At 41.1% G+C, this 12,739-nt stretch overlaps 1 protein-coding gene across 1 annotated transcript; it reads left to right on the plus strand.

Moving 5' to 3' along the window:
* Positions 1-1,225: 1,225 nt before the first annotated feature.
* LOC131817699 (KRAB domain-containing protein 5-like) lies at positions 1,226-3,149 on the plus strand (the record flags this gene model as incomplete). The annotated part of the gene is made up of 2 exons (XM_059151229.1): positions 1,226-1,367; positions 1,863-3,149. Coding segments are annotated over 2 exons (300 nt in total), but the record flags the coding sequence as incomplete, so codon positions are not given.
* Between the last annotated feature and the right edge of the window lie 9,590 nt (positions 3,150-12,739).

A 12,739-nucleotide genomic window follows, 5' to 3' on the forward strand; every position in this document is an offset into this window, starting at 1 on the left:
TCCCTCTTCCATCCCTGCTGCTTGTGTTCCCCCTCTCACTGTATCTCTGTTATAAATAAGTAAAATCTTAAAAAAAAAAAAAAAAAAGCTGTGCCACAGGGTGCCTGGGTGACTTTGTTGGTTAAGCGGTTGCTATCAGCTCAGGTCTTGATCCCAGGGTTCTGGGATGGAGTCCGGCTCCCTGCTGATCGAGGAATCTGCTTCTCCCTCTACCCATCCCCCCTGCTCGTGATACGTGATCTATCTCTCCCACTCTCTAATAAATAAATAAAGTCTTTTAAAAAAAAAAATGCTGTGCCACAAACCTGTGTAACTTATCCCAGCAGAAGTCCTTCTGAGCTAGAGTAGTCAGAGTGGATGCTGCATTTCAGGGGACGTCAGAGCACCAGGCTGGCAGTCACAGCCCTGCAGAGTGAGTGCTCCTTTCCTCCCCCAGGGAATCTGCTCCCAGTCCTGTAACTTAAACAGGTTAGCCAGGGTGAGCTTGTGGTGCCCACTGCTTCATCTCTTGGAAGCCAGGGAACCAGAGGCCAGAACCTGGCAAAGACACCTGTCCCATCTGGATCACCCTATTTGTAGCTGAACTAAAGCGAGTTTGCTCCTTGGTGAGTCACAGACAGAAACTACATGGTGGAGTTGTCTCACAAAGCAATATTTATTTATAGCAAATAAGGAGATCACAGGGAATAATTTCCAAAGTCACGACTCCTGGAGCAAGAGAGAATGAGTTCCTTTGATTTAGGCTTACGATGATTATTTAGAAAGGGTAGCCTTGTCATCTTACACAGAGGTGGCCAAAAGGTCATGCATCAGACTGAAGGAAACCATTCTACACATACTTTATATGTCATGTAAATGAGCTTTGTGCTTCCCCTTGGGGGAGAATTTACTATGTTAAAGAGGTAAAGGTAACTGTAGGTTACTCTGTGGGTCCGTGCCTGGTGTGTCTGCACAGATGTGAGTTGGGAGTTAAGCACAGACTGGTCTGGGTGGTCTGGGTACTGGAGCATTTAGTCAGGGCAGTATTCACTGCTTGTGTAGTAGTTTTTGTTGCCATTATGGGAAACTATGTCCCTGGGGTTTTTTGCCTGAATTTAAAACTAGGCTGGAAAAAAACAGCTTAAGGAAAATTTGGGACAAATTCAAGGGGTACAAGCAGGTGACATTAACTGCCTCTTTCATCTTAGGTACATTATGAACTCTGCCGGTGGCCACTTGGTGACTGTGGTATTTACTGCAGGGACAGCTCACATTCAGGGATGTGGCCATAGAATTCTCTCAGGAGAAGTGGGGACGCCTGACCCACACTCAGCGGGAATTGTACAGGGATGTGATGTTAGAGAACTATGGAAACCTTCTCTCCTTGGGTGAGGGTAACTTCCTTCCAGACTTCCCAAACCACCCTCAGGGTTTTCTTCCTTCCCTTGAAGACCATCTCTTGGAGGATTCTTCTTTGCACGACTGGAACTCAGATTGCTGCAGTAAGGGGAGTAAGTAGGGGTTTAGAGATGGAGAGAAAAATCTTCATGATGTTTCCTTTCCAGCTTTAGCTTCCCCTTCCTTAAGAGAACGTCATCATTTCTAGATAGTGGCAGTTTGAAGTTCTAAGGGACGTAAAATGTTACTCCTCACATCTTTAACTCGAGTTTCCACTCCTTATTATTGTAGTTAGTTCTTGGAGGTGGTATCCAAGATCTGAATGGTGGAAATTTCTCCTTCATGTTCTCAGTGGGCTGTTAGACAACAGCTTTTGGGAAGTCATTTTCTAGAATTCTACAATGCATTCTCTTCTCTACTGAGCATGATACTGGATTGAAAGCTAGAATCTCCAGCACTATTTATCCCTTTTTTCTAATAAACAGGTCTTGTTGTATCAAAGCCAGACCTGGTCATCTTTTTGGAACAAAAGAGGGAGCTCTGGGATGTGAAGGGAAAGGAGACAGTAGCCATCCACCCAGGTAGGTGGGAACGAATTAAGCAGATGACAGAGGTGAGGCCCACAGGGCAAGGAGGAAGGTAAACCTTACGTTGTGGTGTGGGTAGCTTTCTTTGAATCTAAATGAGTTTGAGAAGCCTACGTGTGTTTCTCTTGCTGTCAGAGGGACACCCTCTTCCAGTACTCATCCTTTTCTTAAGTACTGTGAGGATTCTCCTTCAGCTCTAATGGCCTTCCAACACAGTCACAGCATAGATAACATCTTCTGCTTGGATGGTGAGGGCCTCCATGATCTGAGTCCTTTTCCCTTGCATTTGGAGGCCTGGGGGAATCTGTGCCTATTTCTGAGGAACTCTTGTGTTAAGCCTTTTTTTTTTTTTTTTTTAAATTTTTATATCTTTGTTTCACAGAGAGGGAGTGAGGGAGGGGACACAAGCAGGGGAAGTGGGAGAGGGAGAAGCGGGCCTCCTGCTGAGCAGAGAGCCCCATGTGGGGCTTGATCCCAGGACCCTGAGACCATGACCTGAGCCGAAGGCAGCGGCTTAACCCACTGAGCCACCCAGGCGCCCCTACATGTAATTTATTTCAGGGTAAATTAATGCTCAGGTGTTTCTTCTACTTTTCTGAGAATGTATTTGAATTTAATCTCAAATATTTATTTTATGTAAGGAAATTGTGAGCATTTTTTACAATTTCTTTGTTTCTTTATTTAGACATGAAGGGCTTTTGTTTGTTTGCTTGGTTCTAAAGAATGGGTCACAGATTTACATTCTTTGTAATACAGAGTAGGAGGAAAATAATAATAACATAATGCATTCCTTTAATGTCTTTTAAATGCTTTTTTATAACATTTTCCATTAGAGGTTTTCATGATTGATCATAATGAATTTCCTTCACAGTTTGAATGCCCTATAACATATGGCAATGATTCAGAATGCTTGTTTTTCATACTTGTACAGTCACAGTTTAAAATTATAGTAAAAGAGAAAAATTCTTTTTTCTTAGAATTTTAAAAAATGATTTTAATTATTTATTTGAGTGAGAGAGTGAGAGAGAGCACAAGCAGTGTGGGAAGAGAGAGAGGGAGAAGCTGTCCTCCCACTGAGCAGAGAGCCTGATGCGGGGCTCAATCCTGGGACTCTAGGATCATGTCCTGAGCTGAAGGCAGACACTCAACTGGCAAGCCACCCAGGCACCCCGAAGAATTCTTTTTTAATAGTACATGTTTTCGCCCGGCTAGCTCAGTCGGTAGAGCATGAGACTCTTAATAGTACATGTTTTCATTTGTTTTTTGTTTTGTTTTTATGTCTTTTTTTTTTGAGAGAAAGAGATAGGATAGGTAAGGGGCAGAGGGAGAGTGAGAATCTCAAGCAGACTCCCTGCTGAGTGCAGAGCCCAATGTGGGGCTCTCTCCCAGGACCCCGAGATCATGACCCAAGCTGAAATCAAGAGTCAGACACTTAGGGGACTGAGCCACCCATGTGGTCCAATAATACGTGTATTTTTGTGTAACAATTTTGGGTTATATTTTGTCTTACTCTGGTTTTACAATCCCATAATTTTTTTGTTTTGTATAGGACTTTTTTATGGGATACACATTAGTTAGTTGTGTTTTGCTTTTTATCTATGCGTTATGTTTTCAGGATGACAGTTTTCATTTCAGTATATTTTAAGACAATGTGGGCGTAACTCATGGATCAGCTGTATGTCCATTGCCAAGAAAATTGTGTACCTGTTTCTCTGTCTAAATATTACCCATACATACTTTGCTGTGACTCCCTTATTCTTTCCATGGTCAGTGGTCAGTGGGTGTTTTATCATATCTGGGTGAGTTGTCGTAGTAAGAGAATTAATTTCATCAGCTATTTATTGATGAAATGATATTCTCTTTGCATGATAGAAACACTTTTTTGAATTGAAGGGAACTTTTTTTTTTTAAGATTTTGTTTGTTAGAGAGAGCACATGCAGGGGGGCGTCAGAGGAAAGGGAGAAGCAGGCTCCCCACAGCAGGCTCCCCAGCCTGACAAGGAGCAGGGATCCTGACTCAGGGTTCGATTCCAGAATGTGGGATCATGACCTGAGCTGAAGGCAGACGCTTAACCAACCCGAGCCATCCAGGCGCCCCAGAAAGAATCAGACATCTTGGGACACCTGGGTGGCTCGGTTGAAGCATCTGCCTTCAACTCAGGTCATGATTGCAGTCCTGGCACTGAGTCCCACATTGGGCTCCCTACTCAGTGGGGAGCCTGCTTCTCCCTCTGCCTGCCACTTCTCCTGCTTGTACTTTCTCACTCTCTCTCAAATAAATAAATAAAATCTTTAAAAAAAAAAAAAGGATGTCTCTGATTCTTTCTTCTGCTTGATCAAGTCTGTTGCTGATTCTTCAGTTTATTTTTAAATTCAGTAATTGTATTGTTTCGCTCCCAGTTTCTGTCTGGTGGTCTTTTATACTTTCTACCTCTTTGGATCTTTATTTTGATCATTATAGTTTTCCTGATGTCATTTACTTTCCTGTCGTTTTCCTCTTCTTCCTCCATGAGTATCTTTGTGATAGTTACTTAAATTCTTCATAGGCATTTAATAGTTATTTAGGGCCAGTCTGGGGTCTTTATTTGGTTCCTTTGATTGGGACATAATTTTCTGCATTCATTTGTTTGTATGCCTTGTGATCCTTTGTTGAGATTTGGGAATTAAAACAAACAGAAGAAACAGCCTCTGGTCCCAGGCTTTATGTACTTTGTACAGGAGAACACTAATAGCAGTCAGCTGTGCTACTAATTCTGGGGCTTGTCAGACATGTTCTGGACATATGTAATGTCTGAGTTTTTGTAATTTTCCAGTTAGAAGAGTGTTTTTTTCTTCTTTGGAGCCCGTGATGCCTTCCTCTCCCTGCTGTTTGCTTCAGCTCTGCAGTTTCTCTGCTGTTTGAGCAAGCACTCGGGTTTTCTCCGAGCGGCCACCACAGGGCATCCAGAGGCTGCTTCTGTCCCGTCCCCTCTGGTCCCCTCCGTGTCCTGCACGAGAGGAAGAGGTCTGTCGGGCAGCTGCCAAAGCCAGATCATTAAACACAGAGGTCACTTCTGTCTTTCTCCTGCAGGAGAGGTGAGGGTTTTCTCACAGTCTCGTTATGGAATGCTAGGCCACGTGAGCAACTCGTGTAGGCAAGTGGAACAAACTCCTTGTCTCTTCAGTGTGACTCTCCTTCACACTGTGTCTGCCTGCGCTGCTGTGATCGAACTAGCTTCTGGAGCACTGAAAAAGGTAGTTTGGTCCATTTTTTCTCCATGGAGGAAACAAAGTCCTGGCGGCTTCCTGTTCCTCCATTATGCTGATGTCCTATGATGGGTATTCATTTTGTATATTAGCATTTTATGCATAATGCACTTTTTTTAATTAAAAGATTTTATTTATTTATTTATTTAACAGAGAGCGATCACAAGTAGGCAGAGAGGCAGGCAGAAAGAGGGGAAAGCAGGCTCCCTGCTGAGCAGAGAGCCCGATGCAGGGATGGTTCCCAGGACACTGAGATCAATGCAGGGATGGATCCCAGGACGCTGAGATCGTGACCTGAGCTGAAGGCAGAGGCTTCACCCACTGAGCCACCCAGGTGCCCCAGCATTTTAATGCATATTCATGTAAGTGTAGTAAGTGGGATAATTATTTGCTTTCTTTCAGGTATGTCTTCTGACACCCTAGGCTTATAGGCAAAGACAAAGAGTATTCTTTCCATAGAGTGGTATGGAAAAATATGAAAGCTGTGGCCCTGAGTATTTATACTTAATGAATGACTAGGAATGGGACGGGGGAGGGAGGAGGGTAGAAAAGGGCAGGAAGGATTTTATGATGGATATAACCAAACTGGGAGTCACTGTCATGAAATTTGAGTGCCAGAGGAGACTGAGGATGCGAAACATCTCTAGGAAAGCCCCACTTTAAGGCAGTGTGTCTCTTTTTTCTTTTGACCAAATTTGAGTATTTTTGAATGGCAAATATCATTAAATTTGCTCTTAAATTATTTCATGCCTTTATTGCTAGTGTGTCTATAAAATCATTTGTTTGTTGCTGTCTCGCAGAGATGCGGGGCACCTGTAGAGTAGGGAATCCATTTGTACCTATTTTTCCATGGAAAGTTAAGGACACTGTGATGTGCAGTGTGTGAAGAAAATCTAAATGGAGATGCTGTTTTTGCTTGACCTAGAACACTGGTGTAAGTCATGTTAAAGATTATTCTGTATGATATTCATACTGCCATTTTGGTTGTTGGATTGGTTATCTGCATTAAAAACATGTTTGTTTTTCTTCACTTTCTTTTTTTTTTTTTTTTTTAATTTTTTAAAGATTTTTATTTATTTATTTGATAGAGAGAGATCACAAGTAGGCAGAGAGGCAGGCAGAGAGAGAGAGAGAGGGAAGCAGGCTCCCTGCTGAGCGGAGAGCCCGACATGGGACTCGATCCCAGGGCCCTGAGATCATGACCTGAGCCGAAGGCAGCGGCTTAACCCACTGAGCCACCCAGGTGCCCCTTTCTTCACTTTCATCCTCATGTTCTAGGAATATTCCAGTGGGATATATTCACCCAAAGTTTGATGGTACTGGGAATTTGGTTTATTTATTTATGTGTTTATTTATCTGTTCGTTTATCTATTCTAGTGGATATAGTGGGGTTAGGTTCTATCCATTTTTTATGCTTTTCCTTATGCCCCGTCTATTACTTCTTTCTTGACTTTTCCTGTGTACATTTTAAGAAAATAATTCTACATTTTATCTGTTACTTGGAATGTTCTGTCTTCGGTGTTTCGTGATTTAAGCTAAAAATTAGCATGCTTAAAAACTAGTCACAGTGTGAAGTTACAAGTTACTTCCTATCTTTTTTTTTTAAGATTTTTGTTTGTTTATTTGACAGACAGAGATCACAAGTAGGCAGAGAGGCAGACAGACAGAGGGGGAAGCAGCCTCCCTGCTGAGCAGAGAGCCCAATGTGGGTCTCAATCCCAGGACCCTGGGATCATGACATGAGCTGAAGGCAGAGGCTTTAACCCACAGAGCCAACCAGGCACCCTATTACTTCTATCTTTAATTTCTGTATCGTTTATGTAAGTATATTGTGATACTAATCTATTCACTTCCAGTTGTTTTTTGTAATGATGAGTATGTTTTTTAAAAAAATAAAGGCACTTGTACAAATCATAAGTAAACAGCTGAGTGGAAAATTGCAACCTAATTACATCTCCCAAAACCACTGAGATCAAGAAAGAGAATATTGTTGGTCCTGTAATACTTTTCTTTTTTTTTTTTTTTTTTTTTTTTAAAGATTTTATTTATCAGAGAGAGAGAGAGAGCAAGCACAGGCAGACAGAATGGCAGACAGAGGCAGAGGGAGAAGCAGGCTCCCTGCGGAGCAAGGAGCCCGATGTGGGACTCGATCCCAAGACGCTGGGATCATGACCTGAGCCGAAGGCAGCTGCTTAACCAACTGAGCCACCCAGGCGTCCCCTGTAATACTTTTCTTTAGGAACTTTGCCCAAAGCTCAGCACTCTTAATGTATAAAACAGTAGGTTACTGTCTTCTTTTTTATACTTTATATAAATGTACTCAGGCAATGGGAACTCTTATGTTTGGCTTTTTTTTTTCCTTTCCATATGTTGTTTGTGAATTACTGTATGTTATTGTGTATCATCAGAATGGATGGATCCACTTCCATTGTGTGACTATCAAACAATTGATGGCATCATTTTACTGTTGATGGGCATGTGGGTGGATTTCAGTGTAGACTATCATGAGTATACTAGTATATAAAATCTAGAACTTGTCTTTTAGGGGATTTGCATTATATGTTGGGAGGGAGTTAGTAGCAATTGTAAAATCTCCCCTTTGACAAAATTTTTCTTGGAAAAACATCATAGATCAACATTGTTTCTTTCTAGCTGGAGTTTAACTGTTCTGCTCTGAGTCTTAGGTAAGAAGTTTGATTACTATTTTATGAACCGTCTTAGTCTTCAGAATAGGTTAGTTCAGTTGAAATAGTTGTCCCATTTCAGGAGGCGGTCGTGCAGGCGGGTTCTTCTTCTTTTTTTTTTTTTTTAAGATTTTATTTATTTATTTATTTTTTATTTTTTTTTTTTTAAGATTTTATTTATTTATTTGACAGAGAGAGATCACAAGTAGGCAGAGAGGCAGGCAGAGAGAGAGAGGAGGAAGCAGGCTCCCCGCCGAGCAGAGAGCCCGATGCGGGACTCGATCCCAGGACCCCGAGATCATGACCTGAGCCGAAGGCAGCGGCCTAACCCACTGAGCCACCCAGGCGCCCAAGATTTTATTTATTTGAGAGAGAGAGTGTATGAACAATGGGGAAGGACAGAGGGAAAGGGAGAAGCAGGCTCCCCACTGAGCAGGTAGCCCTATGTGGGGCTCCGTCCCAGGACCCTGGGATTGTGCCCTTGCCAAACTGACTGAGCCACCCAGGTGCCCCATGCGGGTGGATTCTTAGAGGTAGGCCTGTATGGTGCAAGCAATCAGGTAATTATTAAGAGGCATTTCTATGGAAACAAAAGGAAAACACAGGTTAATGGTTGGAGCAAATTACAAACCCAATATCTGGGTCCCGGGTGCTGCTAGTAAGAGGATTTTTATTTTATTTATTTATTTATTTATTTATTTATTTATTTGACAGAGAGAGAGAGAGAGATCACAAGTAGGCAGAGAGGTAGGCAGAGAGAGGGGGGGAAGCAGGCTCTTTGCTGAGTGCGACATGGGGCTCCATCCCAGGACCCTGGGATCATGATCAAGGGCAGAGGCCTAACAGTGTCTTTCTAACAGGCTGAAAAGCCAAATGTTTATTTTATACTCATGTACTTTTAAAACTCTTTAAGCCCAATCTTAGGCCAGAGAACACATAAACTTTTTTCCAAAAAAAAACCAAAACACAGGCAGGGGTAATGGCAGGCATAAGGAGGAGATTGCAGGACCCCGGGATCATGACCTGAGCCAAAGGCAAGTCGCTTAACTGACTGAGCTACCTAGGCACACTGTCTTTGGAGGAGTTTAATCCATTTACTGTCAGAGTAATTCGTGAAAGGGAAGAGCTACTATTGCCATTTTTTTTTTTAAAGATTTAATTTATTTATTTGACATAGAGAGATCACAAGTAGGCAGAGAGAGGAGGAAGCAGGCTCCCTGCTGAGCAGAGAGCCCGATGTGGGACTCGATCCCAGGACCCTGAGATCATGACCTGAGCCGAAGGCAGCGGCTTAACCCACTGAGCCATGCAGGCGCCCTACTATTGCCATTTTTAAGTAGTTTTCTGTATATCTTGTAGCTATTTCAGCCCATGTATTTTCCCTTACTGTGTTCCCTTATGTTTCTTTGATTTTTGTGATGAAATGTTTTGATACCATTTTTTTTTTTCTTTCTTTCTTTTTTTTTTTTTTTTTTAGATTTTATTTATTTGTTAGGGGTAGGGGCACAGGCAGGCAGAGTGGCAGGCAGAGGCAGAGGGAGAAGTAGGCTCCCTGCTGAGCAAGGAGCCTGATGTAGGACTCTATCCCAGGATGTGGGATCATGACCTGAGCCAAAGACAGCAGCTTAACACTGAGCCACCCAGGTGTCCCTTTGATACCATTCTTGTGTCATTTTTGTGTCTTCTGTAGATGTTTTCTTTGTGGCTACCATGGAGATTACTTAAACCCTCTTATAAGTGTAACAGATCATTAAAACTGATACTATCAATTGTGTCCGGAGTTCTAGCACTTAGAATCACCAGCCTGTACACACTTTATGTCACCGACACCCCAGAATTTATCTTTTATGTTGTATACTCTGTAACCTAGATTTATGATTTTTTAAAAAGATTTTATTGATTTATTTGAGAGAGAGACACAGCGAGTGAGGGAACAGAAGCAGGGGGATTGGGATTGGGAGTGGGAGAGGGAGAAGCAGGCTTCCCGCTGAGCATGTGGGGCTTGATCCCAGGACACCTGGATCATGACCCGAGCTGAAGGCAGACACTTAACGACTGAGCCACTCAGGCGACCCTAGATTTATGATTTTTATACTTTTATTTTTAAAGAAGTTCTGTAGTAGAAATAAAATTGATTTGTGTTACCTTATTATAGTACTTTACATTTCTGTATTTGTGTAAATATTTACATTTACCAGAAAGCTTTATATTTTCATGTGGTTTTAGTTAGTGGTTAGAATCATTTTACTTCAAGTAGAAGAATTCCCTTTACTGTTTCTTGGAGGGCAGATCCGGGGGTAAATTTCCAGGGTTTTTACATGGGAAAGCCTTCTTTCTCCATTTTAGAAGGACGATTTTGCCAGATAGAGTATTCTTGGTATATATACATGTATTTGTCTTTCAGAGCTTGAATATATTCTCCCGTGCAGCTCTCCAGTCTGCTGAGAATCCCAATAATAATAGGAGTGCTCTTGTATAAGATGAGTTGCTTTTGTCATGCTGTTTCAAAATTCTCTTTTCACCTGTACTTTTTGGTAGGTTAATTATGATGTGTCACTGTGTTCATGTCTTGACATTTATCCTACTTAGAATTCACTGAGTTACTTGAATTTGTCTTTCTTTCCATAAATGTGGGAAGTATAAGCCCTTAGTTCTTCATGTAAGTTTTCTGCCCCCCCTTCACTCTCTTCTTTTTATGGAGGCCTCCTTAATATGTCAGTTGCCTCAATGTCAATGTCCCATGAGTCCCTTAGGCTCTGTCTTTTTCCATATTTTCTTTGTTCCCATCAGTGGGTAATTTAAAACAAGGGGCCTTTAAGATATCTGATTCTTTCTTCTACTTGGTGAAATCTGTTTCTGACCCTGTTGTAGTGTTCTTTTAAATTTAGTTATTAGCTCCCAATTTCTGTTTAGTTGTTTTTTATACTTTCTGCCTGTTTGGATTTTTATTTTGGTCATCTGTGGTTTTCCAGGTACCATTTATCTCCCTCAGGAACACCTTAGTGATTATTGCTTTGAAATCTTTGTCGGGTAATGATTATTCCTAATTAATTTAGGGTCAGTCTTGAGTTTTAGTTTGGTCCTTTGATTAGAACACATTTTTCTATTTCTTTGTATTCCTACGATCTTTTGCTGAGATTTGGGGAATTAAATAAAAAGCAGCCCTCTGGCCCCAGGCTTTATAGATTTGCTTTGTACTGGAGAACAAAAATAACACTCAACTGTGCGTTAGCCCTCATAATCCTGCATAATCCTGGGGCCTGTCAGACATATTCTGGGGATGTGTAATGTCTGTGTTTTTTTAATATCCCAGTTAACAAATGCTCTGTTGTTTCTTTAGAGCCCATGATATATGACTTTCCCTGGTGTTTGCAGCTATGCAGTCTCTCCAGTGCTTGCCTAAACAGTCAGCCTTTTTTCTGAGCAGTCACCACAGTGCATCCATCTCACCTCAGTGGAATCTTATAGAATTTGTCTTTTTGTGAGCCATTTATTTCACTAAAAATAATGTTTTCAGGGGTTACCCAGGTTGTATCACATCATAGAATCTTTCTTTTTCAAAGTTGAAAAATATAGCATGGTATGTGCATGTTACATTTACTTTATCCATCCTTCTACCCAGCCATTAGCACTTATTTCTGGCTTTTGTGGATCAAGCTGCAGTGGACATGGATGTACAAATATCACTTCTAGATCTTCCTCTGAATTCTTTTGGATATAAACTCAAAAGTGGGATGGGTAGATCATAGAATAATTTTGCTTTTAATTTTTTGATGAATCTCCATGCTGTTTTTCATACTGGTTCCACCATTTTATGTTCCCTGCAACGGCGTGTATGAATTCTAACTACTCCACGACATTACCAGGCCATGTGAATTTTGGTTTGTTTCACAATAGTCATCCTCATGGGTGTGAAGTGATACCCTATTGTTTCTCATTTGTATTTCACTAATCATTCATGATTTTGAGCATCTTTTATATGCGTTTTGCCCGTGTGTGTACCTTTTGGAGGTTAATGTCTATTCAGTGCTTTACCCATTTATCATCCAGGTTGTTTCTGATGTTGTGTTGTGTATATATATATATATATATACATGTTATAAATTCTGGATCTTAACCTTTTTACATGGAGGTGCTTTGCACAAATTTGTTCCCATCTGTAGTCTCTGTTTTCACTCCATTGATTCTTTCCTTTAATGTGTACAAGTTGTTATGTTTGTTATAATCTCATTGGTTTATTTTTAATTTTGTTGCCTCCAACATAGGTGTCATATCTAAAAAAAAAAGTCATTGTCAAATCAAATGTCATGTAGCTTTTTCTCTTTTTTTCTAGGAGCTTTACATTTATATGCTTATGTTTAATTAGCTGTTCAACCCATTTTGAGGTAATATTTGCATATGGTCTTGAGTCAGAGTCCATCATTCTTATCATGTAGGCATCTGATTTCATTGTTTTAAGATGATGTCTTTTATCTATGCTATGGTATAGGCAGCCAATCCTTTTTTTTTTTTGAGATCTTTATTTATTTATTTGAGAGAGAAAGCATGAGAGGAGAGATGTAAGTGGGAGAAGCAGACTCCCTGCTCAGCAGGGAGCCGGATGTGGGACTTGATCCTTGGACTCCAGGATCATGACCTGAGCTGAAGGCAGACGCTTAACCAACTGAGCCATCCAGGCGCCCTAGGCAGCCAGTCTTGTTGGAAGTTCCTTTAAAATGAGCATTTATATCTTGGCTCTTTGTTCTTTTCCAATGTTTTATATCTGTCTTTCTGCCTCTTACATTATTTTGATTACTCTAGCTTTATAATATTCTTAACATCAGGAAGTGTGATGTCTCCAAAGTA

Source organism: Mustela lutreola, chromosome 16 (genome assembly GCF_030435805.1).
Source record: "Mustela lutreola isolate mMusLut2 chromosome 16, mMusLut2.pri, whole genome shotgun sequence".
Classification (NCBI taxonomy): Eukaryota; Metazoa; Chordata; class Mammalia; order Carnivora; family Mustelidae; genus Mustela; species Mustela lutreola.